We start from the raw sequence: 19,821 nt of genomic DNA on the forward strand, positions 1-19,821 counted from the left end.
TAGAAAAATCCCCCCGAGATAAGGTTTACCATACAATGTTCCTCAAGGAAGGATGAACATACCCCTACTATGAGAACCCAAACCAAATACCATATGCATCCATGGTGATTTGCAAGGACGACTCTATATAGAGCTTCTTAACTGATATCCCAGGGTTGAGATACCTCCATAGAATGTCTAATGTACCCAATTGAAAAGTCATTAAGTCCATTCTATCTAAACGTGGTTTACACATACCATGAATCAACTTCTCTACAACTCCATACACATTGTAATGTCATATGAGCCAAATATAGAAGAAAATCTGTTGGTCCCTATCTAGCAAAGCATGTTTAATTTAAATATGAGACCCCCTTTAGGGAAACAAGAGAATTTTTTGCCTGCACTCATCTATTGTTTCAAATTGTACATACTTTGGTTTTGAACATGTGAGGAAGCTGGCAAGAATATTAGGCCTCACTAGTAGCTGAAGCACATGAAGACATTTTCACTCTAAGATCAGGTGTGGTTTTACAAAATGCTATAAGGAAGACAGCAATGCTTCTAAGAACATCAGAGGATAGAAAGCATATGATTCAAAGTTCAAACATTACTTCAAATTCAATTCAATCACTTACCATGATATAGAGTTTTGAGAACTTCGAAACCCCTTAAAAACACACTACATATATAATAGCTATATCATGTGAACAACATGGAGAATATGTGAGTAATTGAATCAGACCTTCTCATGGCTTTTGAATCTCTTTACTAAACCATGAGCCCTCTTAAGTCCCATTCCATGCAAAGACTGGAGATAATCACAACCACTCAAGATGCACATCTCAAGAACCATTTCCTTTGTAAAACTGGTAAAGCTCAAGTCTTTGTTTCTTGCAAGTTCTGCATATTGAAATTCAACACCATTGCCATGTTTGTCCATTTTGAAAATAATCTGCTTACAAGCATCCATGTTTTGAAGCATAAGAGAACATAACATACAGCAATAATATTTTAGTCAGATGTAAGATCTAAATATACATTGAAAATGTTTGATGCACCATAATAAAGTAAAAGATCAGCTTTCACAGAAGAAAACTAAAAACTACAATCTCACCCTCAGACTGCCAAATGGAATTAGATCAGAGTCTTCCGTAATCACTGCCTCTACATGCCTTTTGATGGATAAATATGTCATTTGAGCATCTGCCTCGTAAGGGGCAACAATATAATCAACATTCTCCTGCTGTAAAACCTTTTGACAAAAAGCATTAAAGCTGAAAAATAGTAAGTAATAATATAATCAGTTCAATTTCAACAAACACTGCTATGGTGCTTCGTATACAATTAAGGCAACAGTTTATTGATTTCCATCTGCATTATGGGATTAATCAATTCCTGCACAGTGCAAAGGACATAAAACTGTGGCGAGAAATAGAATTGCCCACTGTGAACATGAATTGCCTACCTGGATGAGTTGAAATGCTATTAAGGGTGATATGTCTACAGCTTTTTGGTAGCACTCATAAGCTGCAGCATTATTGCCACATGACTCATGCTCAATTGCACGTTCCAAATTCTCCTTCCTTACCCTGCAAAAATAATGGCCTAATAAGTTCATTAACTTTTTGTTCTGGATAGCTTCTTCATTAGTAGATACATAGAATTATACAGTACACATTCAAAAAGGCCAATGCTGCATCTTCGAACCAGCGCATAAGAGAAACATTTCATGTGTTAAAAGAATATATTGGCACTTCAGCATAAGATAGAGATTAGCAAATTAACTATGAAATTACTGGAGAATACTGAAATACTAAATAGAAAACTTTTCTGAAGATCAAAGAAACCCAACGTATTTTATCTTTTGAAGAGGACATGCATTAAGCATTCATTCAATAAGACAAAGGATTGAAAATTTAAATTTGCTAGGAGCCCAAATTTTTAGCATTCATAAACATATAATTATTCTGGATAAGCAAATAAATATTACTGTAGGATTTTATCAGACGAAATCAAGCTTCATCAAATAGAGGATGAACAAATAAACTTGTAATGCAGCTGGCATCCCACCGTGCAACACTCTTCTCATGATATCATACATCATTCTACCAAGAAAACATGGTTGACCTCTTCAATGAATAGTAAACAACCACAGTCTCAAAGTATATAACCAGCCCTAAATCATACAAATTTGCCAATAAGGTATTTTTAAGTATTAATCTGCAGAAAAGATAAGATAAGATAAAATATTAATGTCCAACAAGAGACCACAAACAGGCCTAAGGGACTGAAAGTACAAATAGAGGCTAGAAGGCAGCAGGACCAACAAACGGTGTCCAAGAAAAAGGCAACCAACAGAGCAAGAAGCAAACAAAGAGAAACAGCACTATACAAGAGAGACTGTGAAACCGCGAGACAACTACCGGTTCGTAGTCACCGAAAGGTAGCGGTTCGTAGTCATCGAAAGGTAGCTCAAAACTGAAGGATAGCTATCTGTGTGCCGATAAGTCCGAAATATCACCGAAGAGAAGAGGGCTGCTGTCACTGATGGTGCATGTGTGTGTGATCTCTGCGTTGTCTCGCCGATTTGATGTGAGTAGCAGTGGACAGGCTCCCACACCATTTGGTTCCTCTAAGAGAGGTAACCGGAGTGAAGAAGGAAGTGATAAGTTGATGAGGGGATGCAGATCCAGAGGGGGAAGACTCAAAGAGTGAGATCCCGAAGACGAAAGGCCTCCTAGAGATAGAGTGCAACGCATTGTTGATCATCATACCTAAAGGAGGATAGTAACCTACACTCTTTGAATAAGAGTGGAACCTCCCTCGAATCTCATAGCTGATTGGATAGTAGAATAGGAAATGGATCTCACTCTCAACCGCACCCATGCCACAACACTAACAAAACCACCCATCTCTGTTGGTCTGGTGATCTATCTGGATACAGACATAGGATACAAACCCTCAAGAAATTACTGTCTATTGAACCCTATATAGAGTCTAGGCATTGCATGTAATGTCCCTTCAAGTCCATACCAACATCCTTGCAAAGTTTCATAATTCTTGGAGAGTGCTAGATTTTTTTACAGTGGCAGTGTTTCAGAGGTCAAGATGAATACAATTGTTTTAGCTGAGTGCAAATCCTACTTTCAAGTGCATTCCACACTTCTTGGAGATTTCCAAGATTCTTGGACAGCACCAATTTTCCTAGGACCTTGGGATGTATGGATGAAAATAATTAAATAAACAATTTTAGTTGTCTCAAGGTAACTTTATATCATAAAGGCAACTTAAATTTGTTTATTTATTGTAAAGAAGGATGGCCTACATCATGAAGTGTTTTTAAAAGAGGTCCAAAAAGTGTTAGTGCTAAGCATGCACTACAAGTGACCTAAAAAGGTATTATTAAGGTATCTAAAAGTGACATTGAAATGGAGGATTAAAAAGCAATATTAAATTATAAATTCTCAGAAAGTCACAATTTTATTTTTGAGGGGGGAAGTGAATTAATAAAAAGAAAATCATCTGATTTCCCTAAAGTTGCCATAAAAGTGGCTATTTACAGAGTTGTGGAATACCCCCTTTGTGAAATAGGATGAAATAATAAATAATAATAGAATTAGTATATAAATAAATATATAAATCCTAATAAAATATCAAATTATATCATGATTACGGGGAGACCCGTCTCCCCCTAAAAGATACGCTCCCGAGAAGGAGACGCGTCTTGGAGGCTTTTCACATCTTCGAAGACCTCAAAAAAGGTTGGAGACTTCATGACAAAGTCTCCTAAAGTCTCTCAATCTCCTAATCCAAAAAGTGAAGTCTCCTGATAAAATATAAATGTAAAAAACAATATTAAACAATTTTATGTATTTTAGCCCTCATTTTAATGATTTTTTACTTTAGTCTTTTAGTTTTACAGTATTAATATTTTGTATTTAGTATTAGACTTTTTAAACTATTAAAAAAAATTGACTTCTCCAAGTACCCTCATCTCCTATTTTTAGAAAATTATTGTACCGGTACCAATTTCAGTACCGGAGACCTCCAAGTCTCCCTGTCTCCCAGTGACCGTAAATTATATAAGTACAACTACCATGCCCCCTTACTCCACATCTTCTATAATAGGAATTCACATACAATTTAAGTGTTGCATAATACTAAAAATGTATTATCTTTAGTCTAGCTTGTGACTTATTTATGAATAATGTTTATATTGTGACCTAATCCTAATACACACGCACGCACGTGTATGGTGCCATATGTGTTCATGTGGTGAATGCAGGATTGAAATTACAAATCACATAATATAAAAAATATTTAATTGGGAAACACTAACCCCAAATTTGTTGCAATTGTAATTTGGAGCAAATTACGAAGGGGGCATCACAGGTTTATAGATAAGGTTAGAATAGTATTTTCATAGGTTATTTGCTTTGAATCAAATCACAAATTCTTCTTAATTTTCTTAAGGACAAAAACCCTTTTAGAATACCAATTCCGGGGATGAAGATCCTCCTAAATAGAAAGAGCGATTTCATCCTAACACCAAAACTATGCTACAAAGTTGAGTTTGATTTCTACTTGTTTCAACATAAATTTTTATGTGTTCTAACATGCTTGTTTCTTGACATGCAAGTATTTATGATGCAGATTTAATGAGTTTGTGGGCTTGTGAAGTAATTGAAAGAGATTTCTTCTAAAAACCAAGCAAAAATATGAAGACTGGTGATTTCTAAGAGCTTTATGACATTTGTACCTAGTGTATCAGCAATATTTATACTGTATTTCAGATCTACAATTAATTTGAGTACTACCACATTATAATGTGCATTGGTTTTCATGTGTTTAGGGTTAGCCTATGATTTTTCTTAGCAATCTAGATGCTCCCACTTGTTAGAGTGTTGATGTTTGATGTTATTCAAGATTTTTTGTGGTGTTCTACTCGCTTTCTAGCTTTATATCTGTAGTGCCTCTCATGTTGTCATTTTTCTACAGTGTTCCATTTTGTTCTTGGAGATACTTGAGATACTCTAGTGATGACCATTATGTTATTATTTCATGTGTGGATGACATTTACTTTATAGTTCAGTATCTGGATATTGCTATATGATGGTTTATGCGTTATGTACCTTATTTCATGTTATGTATCTAGTGGATGATGTTGTTTAGATATCTGGGTTCATCTTGGAAATATCTGGGCTCAGCAAGGTCTATTGCATAGTGTTGGCAATGTGTAGGTCGTTGTTTGCCAAGCTTCTTGGCAGATTCGGCAGTGTGCTTGTTTATCTGCCTCTTTTATTCAGTTTCTTGAGTTGCTCTTCGTTTGTGAAATAGGATTTGTGATTAAAATTATGTTTTGAAGGTTTTCGTTTCAAGTTCTTGAGTGATTAGGCTCAAGGTATATGGATCTATGTCCATACGTGTTTTTGTTTAGTGGGTTATCTCGGTTGGGATTCCACATGCATTTTTCCTGTTTATGAGGGTTTTAAATGCAAGTTTTTGAACAAAAATGGTAGTCATTTTTTTGGATTTTCTTAAAAGTAAGATTTTATTGGATTTTTGCTTGTTCAAGCCTATTTGCTCAATGGGTTTTCAATCTTAAAGTTTTCAGTTAAACTTTGGTTTTGGGCAGAAATTTACTTAGCTGAAATTTTTAGTGTTGTCCAAATTTTGGACGTTTTAAGCACTCGATTAAGTTGGAGTCGATTAATTGTTTGCTTACCCAATCCACTATCTTCCATCTTTCTATTTCACTTTTGAGTCTTTGCATTCTCATTCAACCCTAGTTCTATCTTTGTGAGCATGGCATGCCCTGTCGCATGCACGGTCTCTTATAAGTGCCTATCGAATCTTGAGAGATTTGTATCACCGTGACGTACTCTGGTGAGTGTTATTTTATCATGAGGGTTGGGGTGGGGAATTGCACGTCTTTGAATACTCATCACTTGGTGAGATAGTTGGGTATGTATGGGTAAAGATGTGGAGTGGCGTTTGCTGCAAGAACCAGCACAAAGTGGTTGGGATGATTGCATACATGACATTGTTACTTAATAAGATCAAACTAAATAAATTATGGTTACTTAATCAACACACAATATATTTGGGATGTTCAGATCGTCATTTGGCGTATTACCATGCCCAAGGATGTTTGGATCATCATTTGACGCGTTACTGTGCCCACACTCTACCACAACCCCATCATAGTATCTTTAGAGGTTTTGACCAAGACCCAATCTATTGCATTGTCTCAAATTGCTCTCAGTCCTTGTTACTGTTTGGCATGTGTGTAAGCCATATGTGAATGTTCTCTACTTGGTCGAATCTCTATCCCTTCAACACGCAGTATCCTCATCACTGCATTGGACCAATGTACAGATTTTCCTTGGTGTTGTTTGTTCACTTGACACCTTGTGTTTAGGCACTATGAGTTCTCTTGTGATTATTGTTTATCTACTTGGTTGCATGTGGTTTCTTGCTTACTAGATGTTGCTTGTTCTACGTGATGCACGACTTGAGCGGTGTGTGGTAAGTGTATGTTTCATTATGTTGTATGTTATACCGTAGTGATATTGTACACACACTTTGGTAGATGTTTTTATATTATTGTAGTATATTAGACCTTTAGGGTTCTGTTGATTACTGCATTAGTACAATGGGAATTCCAACCTAGGGCCACAGATTGGGTGGTATGGAATATCCTGAGTGCGGGGGCCGACTAAGGACCTAATGCCTTATGAACCTGTGACTGTGTTGGGTGGAAACAGGCACTTAGATAGGTTGTGTCGATTGCCTGTTAGTTCCTATTATATATCACTGTGATGTTATTTCAATACTGTTGCATGTGCTCTCATTGGTTTATAAATGCACACGTGTAGATGCTGAGATGAGATGTTTTACTTCAGTGATTTAGTCCTGTTAGTTATATCTTGGATACATTTATGCTTACGAGTGTCTTAGCCTCGTCATTATTATTCTGGTACTCCCCGGTGTGGAGGTTAATGTTTCAGCATTCCTTTATGTTCATAGTGATGTTTAGTCTTTCGTCATTTCAGAATGTTTAAGAATTAATCTTGTGCTTTTAAATGAATCTCGCAATCTTATGTTATAAATGAAATGAACAATGCAAGTTAAGCACACTTAGATGGTTTATGTTTCGTTAATTGAGCGTGTTTGTAAGTAATTATGCTTGGGATTGTTGGAATGATTATATGTTGTTAGTCTTCTGTTACTTATGTTGTCACATATTGATGTTATCGTACTTTTCTTTAACAAAAAAAAATATGTTGGACTTGTTTAATCCTTGTTTTCCGAGGATCGTCAAGCAGGGCATTACAATATCAAACATATACGTGTAAAAACTCCTTTGAATAGCTACTATTGTCCAATTATAATTTGTTGACATGTTGGTTGAGGTAGTTTAAAGTGTCTTATCAGCTGTTATTTCAGCTTGGGGTGAGTTTCCTTAAATTTGGGGTTATCTGACCAGCTTACAATGGTATTGCAAAGAATTTTCAGATTAAATCAATCTGATTTTGGACAGTACAGAGTGGTAACAGTGCCTTCCAACTCCTTACTTCTTACTTCAATATTATACTTCAGCAAGGTTGGTGGATACACATTTGATATTCCTTGTACATTTAAAGCCCTTGTTACATCCCAATTTTTGCCCTAAATTTTTTTAAGCTAAATATAGCCGTTGAACCAAAATAATTTTTCATGTTCAAGTAAAGTTAGCCGTTGTTTCATCATGGTAGTTATAGCCGTTGCTTTATTTATTCATGTTCATGTGAAATTGAAGCAGTTTTCTTAAGATGTTGCATCGATCTAAATTACTATATGAATTTAAGTCAGTTAAATTTAGCCGTTGTGTTCATGTGAAATGAAGATAGTTTTTAGCTGTTGTTCAATCAGTTAGTATTTATGATGAAATTCCTAACGATATTATCTAACAAATTATGAATCATGAATTGATGTTTTGACGAGAATGATTGTTTTGAAGGTTGCAGGACAAAGACTGGAAAAAGAGGGGAGCATTACGAAATGAGGTCATCGGAATGGAATGGTCATAAGATCCAGTCATCAAAAATGATAGGTTTGACCCAAAAATCACCATGGCAAGTTATTTGAATTTGACAACCAATTTCTTAGTGGAATTCGCATGAGCTAAAAATTAAAGTTAAAATAAAATAATAATTTTAAACAAAAAATTCTTACCTTAATTTAATTTATCAATTAATAATAATATCACCTTACATTATTTTATTTGCTTAATTAAAATCATAAATATATAAACACAAGATGGCACTTTTATATTAAAAATTATAGTTCAATAATGCCACCTTGTGTGTACATACTTATAACCTTAATAAAGATAACAAAATAGTATAAAATGATATTATTAAAACTGACCAATTCATATTTCCACCTCTTTTCGATTCTTTGTTTCTTTTCTAATCTTGAAGTCGAATTGAGTCTTGTAACGGCAGGAAGCCGTAAGGTCAAGTGCGAGTTAATAAATGAGCTAGCCTCATTGTCTTTCAAGCATCCTGAGATATTCGTCTCAAACTCTTTTTTGGCAAATACGTTTATCACCCTGCTAAAATCCGTCGACGATTCTGCAATACGTTTATCACCTGCAACATCATCCTGTCTAGCCACTATATCATACCCTCTGAGCTTCCACGAAATCATTCTTGTGCATCTCTAAACATCGGATTCAGCAGATATTTGAAGAGGCCACCAAGCAGGATATAGTAACCCGTAGCCAAGTAAGGATGTGTTAAATCGTTTTTAACTTCCAACTTTCACTCACATTTTCTTTGTCTTTTCTGAGTCGGGTTGATACAAAATGTAAGAGTTGTGTGCACAGAATAGAGTCTTGTTGTTTACCATACGCTCAAAATATTAGAAAATGCCAATTGAACTTATTTACATGGTTGCTAATGAAGTAGTTGGTGATTATAATAAAAGCCGACTATGGAAGTATTGAAGCTTTATATTCTCATCATATTCATTCTCTATTACTACCGATTGCCATCCCTTAATTTATTTTTAAAAATTACTTTTGAATATAGATTTTACCATTATCAAATCACGTATGTCTTAATCTGTAGATTTTATCTTGAAATGATCTATTCTCAAACAAACAATAGTAATGATCAATTCTGAATACCAAGGAATATCTTAGAATGTAAAGTCATAATCTTATAAATTGATAAGATGTAATGGTTCAGGCACCGAGGACACACCAATCTGGAGATCAGTTGATGGTGTGAGGTGTAGATGAATCTGATAAAAGAAAAATGATATTAGTAATTGATAAAAACATAAATTAATTTAATGCAAATAGCTCATGTGATTCCACTTTGATAATTAGTTGTCAAGCTGAGTGGTGGAGATCGGGTTATAAAAACCCAACTCTGAAATCCCTGGCCAGGGCGATAAAAGGCGAACTTGCCATAACAAAATGATCGCGTTGTTGTCCTGATGCTTCAATTATTCAACCGAATAGCTGTTGGGACCTCAACCCACCTAAGTACTCCGATGACTGGATCAATGAACGTCCCAAGCCTAACCTCATGGTAGGGAGGGCTATTCTATTAATTTAGAACTTGTGGGGATAAGTAAAAAGGTCCACGGTTGGGAGGTTAAGCCTACGATAATGCTTCTCCTCTCACCAATGTTAAAGCTTGGTCAATTAATTTGAAAAGTCTCTCAAGTAAATCAATACGTATCTTTGTTTTTAAGTTAGTTTACTTTATTTTTCCTGAAAATTGATGTAACATAGAAATATAATTTAATTCTCTTTCGCATATTAGATGCAACTTCTCAATTCAACAATTCAGATCAGTGCTAAATTTCAGCATTTAGATTCAATTTCAGTATTAGATTAGATTTATTCTCTTAAAATTTAGATTAAATTTAAATTCAATAATTAGAATAGATTTGGTTTCAATTTAACTTCAATATTTAGTCCAGATTGATCTCAATGGTTGGTTTAGATTTTAGATTCAGCTGATTATGTAATTAGATAAATGAAAAAAGTAGTTGTAGAAAAACCAGCTGTTATAGCCCTGCATACTAAGGTTGGAGTCTTATGGAAGATGGCTTCCTAAAAAATAGAGTTGGAGCTGCTTGCCATTTTTTAAGGAATATTTTAAAGCCAGTGGTCCCATGAACTTTGTAGTCTAGTGCAGCTTCAAAATTTAAGAAAGCTAGTGGTCTCATGAACACAATAAATGTCTTTTGTACTTTGTACATAAAAAATAAGTAAAAAAATTATTTTCCCTCCAAATATTTGTTTAATATGAAATTAAATATTTGACAAGTGGCAAAAAGCATTTCTAAGTTGGTGGGGCAATTTCTAGCCCCATCCCTTTTTCCCCCACTTAAATATGCAACTCTAAATGGGAGGCGCTCCTATTTTGAATGAGAGGATTCCAAATAATCCCAAGCCAAACACAATTTTGTACGTGAGACCACCCTCTTCCATAAAAATAGAGCTTAAGACCCCCTCATGGAACCCCCGCCTAATTTATGTTTTTGCAACAGACTGATTTTATAATCAGAACTTTATATTGGCAGTTTATCTCATGCAATGTTATTTTATAATGCATTTTATGATAATCTCGTCAACCCTGGATGGTAGCACTGCCAAAGGTACATATTTGTATGCATCCATGTCTATTTTGTAAGATTTGGACATAGTTACACCACCCTGGAGGACGGGGGGACAAGTTTCCACGACGGGGGGACAGAGGGGCCTTAATTTGGGGACAGTGGGGAGATGGCGGTGGGGGGACAAGAGGGAGGGTATATATATACACATATGGTACTTAAAATGTTAGGTATGAAAATATGTATTACAATATAAGATATAAAGACATAAAAGAGTGAATACTTGAACATTGCATTGAATTGGAACATCAAACATCAAACATAAATAGTTGAATCTGCAAATAGTCAACATCGGGATGTCCCCCATCCTCAGTGGAGGTGGCGGAATCTGGTGGTGCCGCTAGGGATGGGGGGACGGAGTCCCCAAGTCCCCGGTGCATTGAAGTCTTCGGGATGTGGGGCAAAAAGAGGGGGGACGCATCCCTGTGTTACAATGGATTTGGAACATTTAACCATTAATAGGTTAAAATTTGCATTCAATTTATATTGTAAGATTGGATGGTTTTTCAACAATTCCTATAGCATATCATTCAGCTCATTTTGACATTGAACAAGCTTGCATTATTGACCATTTTTGTCCAAGTCAACCTTAGACATTTCGCCAATGGGTTGCATTACATTCCCGCAATCAGCCAAAGAGATGTTGATAAGTTTGGCTACTGCCTACATTTCATTTTACATAGTCCGCAAAAAAGTATTGACTAGGCAAACAGAACCACCTACATATACCAATAAGCTTGAAGACATACCATTCCATAATTGCATTCATCAATAGAATTAAAGCGGAAACTTTAATTCAAGTCAAGCATCACATTTACCGAAGCAAAAACAAAGAACTTTGAATGAAATGTATACAACTTTGCACAAACATATACAAACAAAATAAGATATAAGAATCCCCATAAAGCACTCAACCAATTAAACAATGTACCTTGCACGCTTAGTTTCTTGTTCAGCTTTCATTGGGAGAAACCCTCCATCAAAAATAAGAATAGGTTTCACACCATGATGACGCAAAAGATTTACCCTGTGCATACAATATTCAATGTGCCTGCAACAAATAATAGTAAACAACATTAAAATTATGTTAAATATCAGGAAATATAATACGCATCATCAAACAACATAAATGCATCAACCAAAGAAATAACAATCTACTTTCTCAACCAATTAGCTAGGAGCAACAGAAAATGAATCTACTTCTTGCAAGTAACAAAAGAAAAAAGAAACAAATATAGCTAGCACATGGACCTTTCCCTCTAATGTTCCAACAATAGCATAAAAAGCATCAATAATTCCACAGTTCATAAATACAAGAACCAAAAAATCTAAAACAATGTTGCTCTACCTGTTTACTTATGGTACAACATTAACAATTTCTTTGTTTAGCTTTACACTTCCTCTTTGCAATTGATCAGATCATTAATCCAATGGCCTCCTTCTGAGTCTTGGTAGACTAAGTGTCTTGGTTAAGGGACCTTCTGTCCTTGTTGAGTTCATGCAAGAGTTTTCAGAGCTTTCCAGCAGGTTTCTATTTTAGCAGGGAGCTGTTTTGGGTACTGGCTATTTATAGTAAGTTAGTGAGCCACCAGTTCTTTAGCGATGCAGAGCTTCAATTTATATCTTTGGTGAGTTAAAAGGTTTCAAAGAAATATTTGATTAGTTAGCCTTATTAATCTTTTAAATGTTGATTTTTAAGACTCTTGGAAAAGGACCCCCTATCCTAGTCTAATAACATTGTTTTAAAAACGGTGCCGATGTATTTCATTGACATGAGGTTAATTTTATGCCTTCGAATGTGGATGCCCGTTGTTAAAAGGCAAAACATATTTTGAAGACATAATTTTAAATAGAAAATGAGGGTGGATACCTATAAAAGGAGATATAAGGAGTAAAAATAAAACTAAAACGGGTGTAAGGTTTTGGAGGGAAAAGAGTTTTCAAACTTATGTTACCCTAATCCTGTTCTTTCCTCTTTAAAGTGACATTTTGGCTCTCTTTTGATCATCTAGTTTTTGGCTAGATAGCAAATTGTTGCTGGAGCATTTCTAGGAAGGACAATCTGCTGGTTTGATAACGAAAACCACTCAGCTCGGACACTGTTTTCATTGGCGAAAGACCCACTCAAGCTGGTTACTGTTAGAAGATCGGAGCTTTGAGTTTTTTGGTGTGTGAGGATAAAGATTTTCAGCATGTTTTGATGTGGGGATTTAGTTTGCAGCATGGTGAGCATAGTTTTCAATGTTTCGGTGAGCATTGTTCATATCGGAGTGAGGTGGGGTGTGTTTGGCTTTAATTTCGGTGTGCTGGAAGTTATTATCAGAATTCTGGGCCTCTTTATTCAAGGTGGCTTAAGTATATTTTAGCTTATAACTCTTGGAGTAAGACTTTCTGGCTTCTGGGCATTGTTTCAGACTTCTTCCCTCCCTTGGGCTACTCAATGTTTTATGTCATTTGCTATGTTAAATGGAAAAATGAATTTAAAATGCAAAATCACTCCTCAGACACCTATGTCTTTGATTGTTGCATGCTTTGCACAACCAAGTGACATGTGAAGAGCCATGCTTAGCAGTTTTTGCCTTCTCTAACTTTTCAAAGAGCCTTAGTCATCAAATTAGGAATTAATTTTGTTTTTGTTTCCCCACCATGTTTTTTTGTTTTTTTGTTTTCATCATGGCTGACCAAACTTAGGAGGTTGTCACTAAAGATTGGTATGCTACATTCTATGTCTGAATTAAGGCTATCTGTTTGCTGAACAATGTCTTGTTGCTTGCACAACATGAGCTAACTTTCTCTTGAGAATTAAAGATCCCCCCGTATTGATGTTTTGTAATGAAATAATTTGCATTAGTCATAACACAAGAATACAGTACGAAATATGTTAACTAATATGTTTATTTTTCAACATCTTAAGGAACGGACCCGAAATCCTATTGAATTTGATTGAGGAAAGAATAAAAGTTAAGATAACAAATCTTTGGCTCATTTCTTCATTCGATCATTTTGGAAAGGGCCAAGGAAACAATAAAGGGTTTCAAACCCTAAGACCCTGCCCCCAACAATGGAGAAATCTGGAGTGCTCACTGGATTTTTACTTGGTTTTCTTTATGCACTTCAACCTGGACTTATTTTGCCATGAATCCGACCACCATCATTGAGAGATTGAACTGCAACTTGGTCTTTACCTTGCAGCTGTAAATGGTTTTTTCGTAAGAGCACACATTTCCTTTTTTTTTGTTTATTTCTGTATTCCTTGACCATGGACGGCTGCCCATAATGGAGAGATTTGTAGCTATTTTGGGAGCCATGAATCATTAAGGTTTTCCTCTGAGCAAAACATGGCCTGAATTTCGGTATTCTTAATGCCATTTGAAGCTTGTTTGGCTTCCATGACTGGATATCTCTTTTTTGCAAACATGGCTTCATTTTGCTGCATCAATCACCATGACTGGAGCTTATTTCTTTGCATGGAGATCTGGAATTGTTTGTTAAAATTATTTTGACCTATTCTCTCTATGCGGCTGGATCTTTCCCTGTAGCTGTAAATTACATTCTTGGCTTTGAAACTTGGAAATTTTCAGGAAATTTGCTTTGCAGTGAAGCTTTTTCTGTTATAAGATTCAAAACCCAAAATGGGTTCTGTATTTTTCAAGATGTGCTCAAGTTTTCCTTGTATATGATCACATTTCTCATGTGTCTCAAACCCCAGGTGCAATTTCCACGAAAAATACTTTGCATTTTCTTAGCACTTTGTCTGGTGTGAATATGGCATTTAAAATACTGATATTGAGTTCATAATATGCCTGCGGTTAGAGTTTCTAGTTTCAACTAGACGTGACTGAAATCTCTTGCATATTTGCACGCTATCTACAGGTGTTTTGTGTGCTTAGTTGTAGAAATTGAAGCTATTGCTTGAATACATACTCCTGTTTCCCAGCCGTAGATATCTAACAATGATCTTCATGTTAACACTAACCAACAAGGGCTTGCTGATTCTTATACATTTTCTTCTCTTATTCCAAGCCATTTTGTGGGTTATATTTTCCTTGAGTTTATTTGAATCGGGGCTGCAAGTTTCACCTGTGGAGGGTTATTTTGATTTCTTTTCTTGCAGATATATTTTGCTCCTCTAGCAGTGACAGTTTTATGGAGACTTGAAAGGTCATTTAACCTATTCTCCTCCAATTTATTGTCTTCTGATATAGACAATTTTGAAAGCAACCCAAAACTGGTTTTGCCTGATTTACTGGCCCCCTTTAATACCATTCTGAAGTTGCATTAGCTGCAAATGGGCTCTCCATATTTACTCTGTAAGTGGTATTTGTTGTTGAACTTACAGTTGCAATAAAGCAGTCGTCATTCTGGCTGAACTTTCTGGCCCCTTTTGCATAAAAGTCAAAGGTTTACTTTGAATGTTTGAGCTAGAGAATACAGAACTTTTTTGTTGCCGAAATGCAAAGAACACTCTTGTTGTTACATATCTTGTAAATTTTCCAACATTGCAGTATCATCTTTTAAAGTTTTGATCGTAGCCCTGGACATATGCTCTGTTGTTTGCAGATCTGAAAGATATCTTTGTATTTGATTTTTACTCACAGGTGTTGTCATGTCCCCACTCTAGCTCAGTCTAGCAGAGACATGTGAGTCAGCTTATTATGGGGTCTTGTAGGCTGACAGGGTTGGATAAAGACCCAGTATGGTTATTCAGTGTTGGAGACTTGGTGTTCTAGCAGTTATTGATCAGTTGGAAGATGTTCCTTGTTTTTAGGAGTCAGTTCCTACATTTATGGGGTTCATTCCTACTTTTTAGGAGGTATGATCAGGCACAGGGTTGGATTTCCATGAGTTTGCTCTTTGGGTTCAATTTCAGAGGGATAGAGCTTGTTTCCTAAATTTTAGGAGCATCCCTAGATTTTAGGGATGAGACTGCCAGTGGATCCTTGATTTCCGACTTCAGTCACAGACAGGTGACCGGATGATTTTATGGTTTGTGATGTCAGTTGGGCATTTTGTAGCTATTTGGGTTATATTTTTAATATTTCCTAAGTTAGCGTTTAATAATTAAATAAGGCTAAGTTAATAGCCATTTTGGAGTAATAAGAGGTTTTTGACCACATATGGATGCGTACCCCTTGGTGTGATAGCTCGTTGGAAAGGTCTTGAACTTTTCTAAATCTTTCTCTTTGGTCTCAGGGCGATTCAGTGAACGGATTTATGTCTACGGAGAAAAAGGTCATTTTATAGTAACATGGCCACTTTAAAATAAGACTTAATTCACTTTTGTAACCCAACGCCTTTTGGAGTCACTTTAGGGTTCGATTTGCTTTGGAAGGGATTATAAGGAGATGGAGGCGCCATTCCTCAGGATATCTTATGCATTTTAAAACTTGTTTACAATTTTGCTCTGCTTGGGCGATATTATTTTGGGACGCAAACCCTAGGGTATTTACTGGCTGGGACGTAACCATCAGCAGTATTTGGTCTTGGAATTTTCAGTGGTATCAGCTGTTATCAAGGAAGGAGGACGCCATTTCAGCTTGGGCCTGCAGTATTGTTTAGCTGGGCGTGATTATTGGTACATGGGAAAGTGAGTCTTGCAGCAGTAGCTGCCATTTGCAGCACTTTGAAATATAGAGAGTCGGTTAATCAGCAGCAAACGTATGCATGTTCACAGCCCTTTTTCATCAGCTAGTTTTGCCATCATTGTTAGGGAAAATGTACTGGATCCTTTATTTGGCTCTATAATTCAAAGATCTGCCTGGTACGATTTGTATCAACTCTGATTTTACTGCATATTGTTATTTAATTTTCAGACTCTTTTCATATCATTTGCTCCTTCTCATTTCTATGTTGAATAATCATCAAAAATGCAAAAGCAAACAAACTCTTCTACATTTCCGTCTAGTTCTGCAAGAAAACTTTAATAAACAGGAAAAACAAAATTAAAAGAACAAAGAATATAATAAAGCTACAGCAGATTAGCAGCAAAGATCCATCAGGGATCTTTCAGTGGTATCAGAGCCTACATCCTGCCAGCCTGTAGGGTTTGTGAGAAATTGTCACAACAAATTTTGGCATCTAGGTATTGGATAAAAAGTTTTGATAAATGATTTCGGCATCTGGGTAGTTACTAGTTGGTGGATTGAATACAAATCTATGTATCTTGGTGGAGAAATACACAGGTTCTACGAGCGCAAGAGAAACCAGTGGGAAGCAGAGGCCACCAGAGACACACAAATACCAACTATGGGTGAGGCGCAGGGTGTTGCTGGCAACGGCATGCCTACAGAGGCAAAAGAAAGAGAGATGGTGCGGACCCTATTCACTACTCATTCCAGAATCGCTCAAGCTTTAGACAGATTACAGGATACCTTGGAGCATTTGGAGATGGGTGGACACCAAGGCAGGCAAAGTAGATCAGTTTAGGCAGGCAAAGTAGATCAGTTTCAGTGGCTGGTAGTCAGCGCAACCATCAGTCCCATTCTTCAGTTGGGAGCTCCCTTCATTCCAGTAGGAGGCATCGCCATCATACACCTATTACGAATAGGCCATTGCTTCCCCAATTCATACCAGGTGAATGGCCAACGCAGGTGGAACCACCAGAAGTGGGGTTTCAAGAGTCAGTTTTGGCGGCCACAGCTGAGTGGAGAGCTCTACCTCCTGAGGTTAGGGACGTCTTCCCTCTTCCCCAGTATTGTGCACAGCGTAGAGATACAACCAGGTTTAGGGGAGATCGTGGTAATAAACTACCACAGCAGCAGCAAAATTATGACCTCAATAGAGCTACTAGGAAGATTACATTGGCCCCATATAACGGCTCAGGAGACACTAGCGCACGAGCTTGGGTCCACAAGCTGGACATATACCTTTCATTGAGGCCCATGCCTGAGCGTGAGGCTATTCAGTTTGCTATGTTGCATTTAGAGGGGATTGCCTATGATTGGTGGCACCATGGATTGGTCACCCAGGATCATGCCTTAGTTCACTCCTATGCTGAGTTCACCGAGCGACTCATTGCACGGTTTGATCGTAAGGATACAGAACTTTATTACAGGGAGTTGGCTCACCTTAAACAAATTGGTCATGTAAAAGCCTATATTAATGAGTTCCAGCATATTGCAGTTATGGTACTTGATATGCCCCAGAAACGTAGAGTGATGTTGTTCATTGAGGGTTTGCAGGATATGCTAAAAGGGTTGGTATGTGCTTTCCAACCAGCTACTCTTAAGGAGGCTATTGATGTGACATTGAGACTGGATACTGTTCCCACTTCTTATCAGGCAAATAAGAAACCATTTAGAGATTCATGGCCTGCACAAAAGGCCAATACATCACAGAACAAAAGAGGGTCCTCATCTAAAACTCCTTGGATGAATCAGGAGACGAGTTATGAATTGAGGAGGAAAAAGTTTTGTTTTTCCTGCAAAGAACCATGGGAACCAGGACACCGTTGCATGGGTAAAGGAAAGGTTCATTTGATTGAGGTGACTTCTGAGTTAGGGGATGAGGAGGTTCCTGATACTGATATTGAGGATAATACAGAGGATGTTGAGCAGTTTCAGACACAATTGGAGTTAGACACCCCTGAGCCTGTGGCATCAGCTAAAGTAGCTATGGCTACCCTCTCCAATTACCCTAAGTTTCATGCCTTCCGGTTGAAAGGTACACTTAAGGGTAAGCAAATCACCAGTTTGGTAGACACAGGTGCTACGCATAACTTTATTGATCAGAAATTAGTTGAGAGGTGTGGCTTATAGTACGAGGAGTTTGGTGGTTTTGGAGTGAAGGTGGTTGATGGTGTCGTCTTGGGTTGCACCAAGCGGATTCCACGACTTAGTATTCAAATGGGAGATTATACTTTGACTGATGACTTCTATGTGCTTCCCATAGAAGATTATGATGTGGTTTTGGGCATGCAGTGGTTACAAGGTATTGGGCGTTACATTATTGATCACCGCCGTATGCAGTTAGAGTTTCTTTCTGGTGGGTAGAAGGTGATTTTGAGGGCAGCGTCAGATGGTGGACCTAGAGAGGTGACTTCTCACAGGATGGACACCATCCTTAGGCATAATGATGTGCTTTGGGCTACACACTGTTTGGTTAAATCCAAAAAACCCATATCTCAGGATGACCGTGTATTTCATGTGGAGATTTATTCAGTGATGGGTCGTCACGGTAGAGTGTTTGGTGATATACCTCCTGGAGTACCACCAGATAGAGGGTTTGAGCATGGTATAGAGTTGGAGGATGGAGCGAAGCCAGTGATTACTACCCCATACCGTCATCCTAGAGCCTATAAGGATGAAATTGAGAAAACTATTCATGAGCTATTGGACATGGGTTTCATTCGGCCTAGTTCTAGCCCCTTTGCTTCTTCTATAGTGCTGGTTAAGAAGAAGGATGGGACTCTACGGATGTGTGTAGACTATAGAGCTTTGAATAAGAAGACAATAAAAAATAGATATCCCATTCCGCGCATTGATGAGTTGTTAGATGAGTTACATGGGGCTGTCTACTTCTCTAAGATTGATCTTCATTCAGGCTATCATCAGATACGTGTACGGGTAGAGGATGTACACAAGACTGCCTTCCGTTGTCACTACGGGCACTATGAGTTTCTGGTAATGCCTTTTGGCCTTACCAATGCACCAGCTACTTTCCAATCCTGTATGAATCATATCTTCAACAAGCAGTTGAGGGAATCAGTTTTAGTGTTTTTTGACAACATATTGATTTACAGCAGTAATCGAGAGGACCACCTCAGACATCTCGAGGAGGTACTTAGCATAATGGAGAGTTAGTCTCTATTTGCTAAGCTCTCCAAATGTGAGTTTGGATTGAGGGAGGTGTTATATTTGGGTCATGTGATCAGTGTTGAGGTGGTGAAGGTGCATGAAGAGAAGATTTAGACGATTCAGAATTGGCCTGTTCCTTAGAACATTACTGAGTTATGAGGATTCCTTGGATTGTGTGCTTATTATAGAAGATTTGTGAAGGGTTTCTTGCAGCTGGTAGCACCTTTGACAGATCTCACTAAGAAAGGGGCTTTCAGATGGACAGAACAAGCATATGGGGTCTTTGATAGACTCAAGGAGGTTATGAGTACTTGTCCCGTTTTGGCACTACCTGATTTCTCACAGCCATTTGTCCTAGAGTGTG

General features: G+C 37.2%; 1 protein-coding gene across 1 annotated transcript in view; it reads right to left on the reverse strand.

The window, feature by feature from the left end:
* The window catches only part of LOC149542508 (5'-3' exonuclease family protein), a 157,711-nt gene that overhangs the window by 114,793 nt on the left and 23,097 nt on the right, over positions 1-19,821 (reverse strand). Inside the window, exons 2-5 of the mRNA XM_089797444.1 lie at positions 11,594-11,713; positions 1,448-1,571; positions 1,097-1,234; positions 725-934 (exon numbers count right to left, since the gene is read on the reverse strand). Coding sequence (XP_089653570.1) covers positions 725-934; positions 1,097-1,234; positions 1,448-1,571; positions 11,594-11,713 — 592 coding nt within the window. The remainder of the gene's footprint in view (positions 1-724; positions 935-1,096; positions 1,235-1,447; positions 1,572-11,593; positions 11,714-19,821) is intronic.

This window comes from Cupressus sempervirens, chromosome 8 (assembly GCF_028749045.1).
Source record: "Cupressus sempervirens isolate cs-2001-9-10 chromosome 8, ASM2874904v1, whole genome shotgun sequence".
Classification (NCBI taxonomy): domain Eukaryota; kingdom Viridiplantae; phylum Streptophyta; class Pinopsida; order Cupressales; family Cupressaceae; genus Cupressus; species Cupressus sempervirens.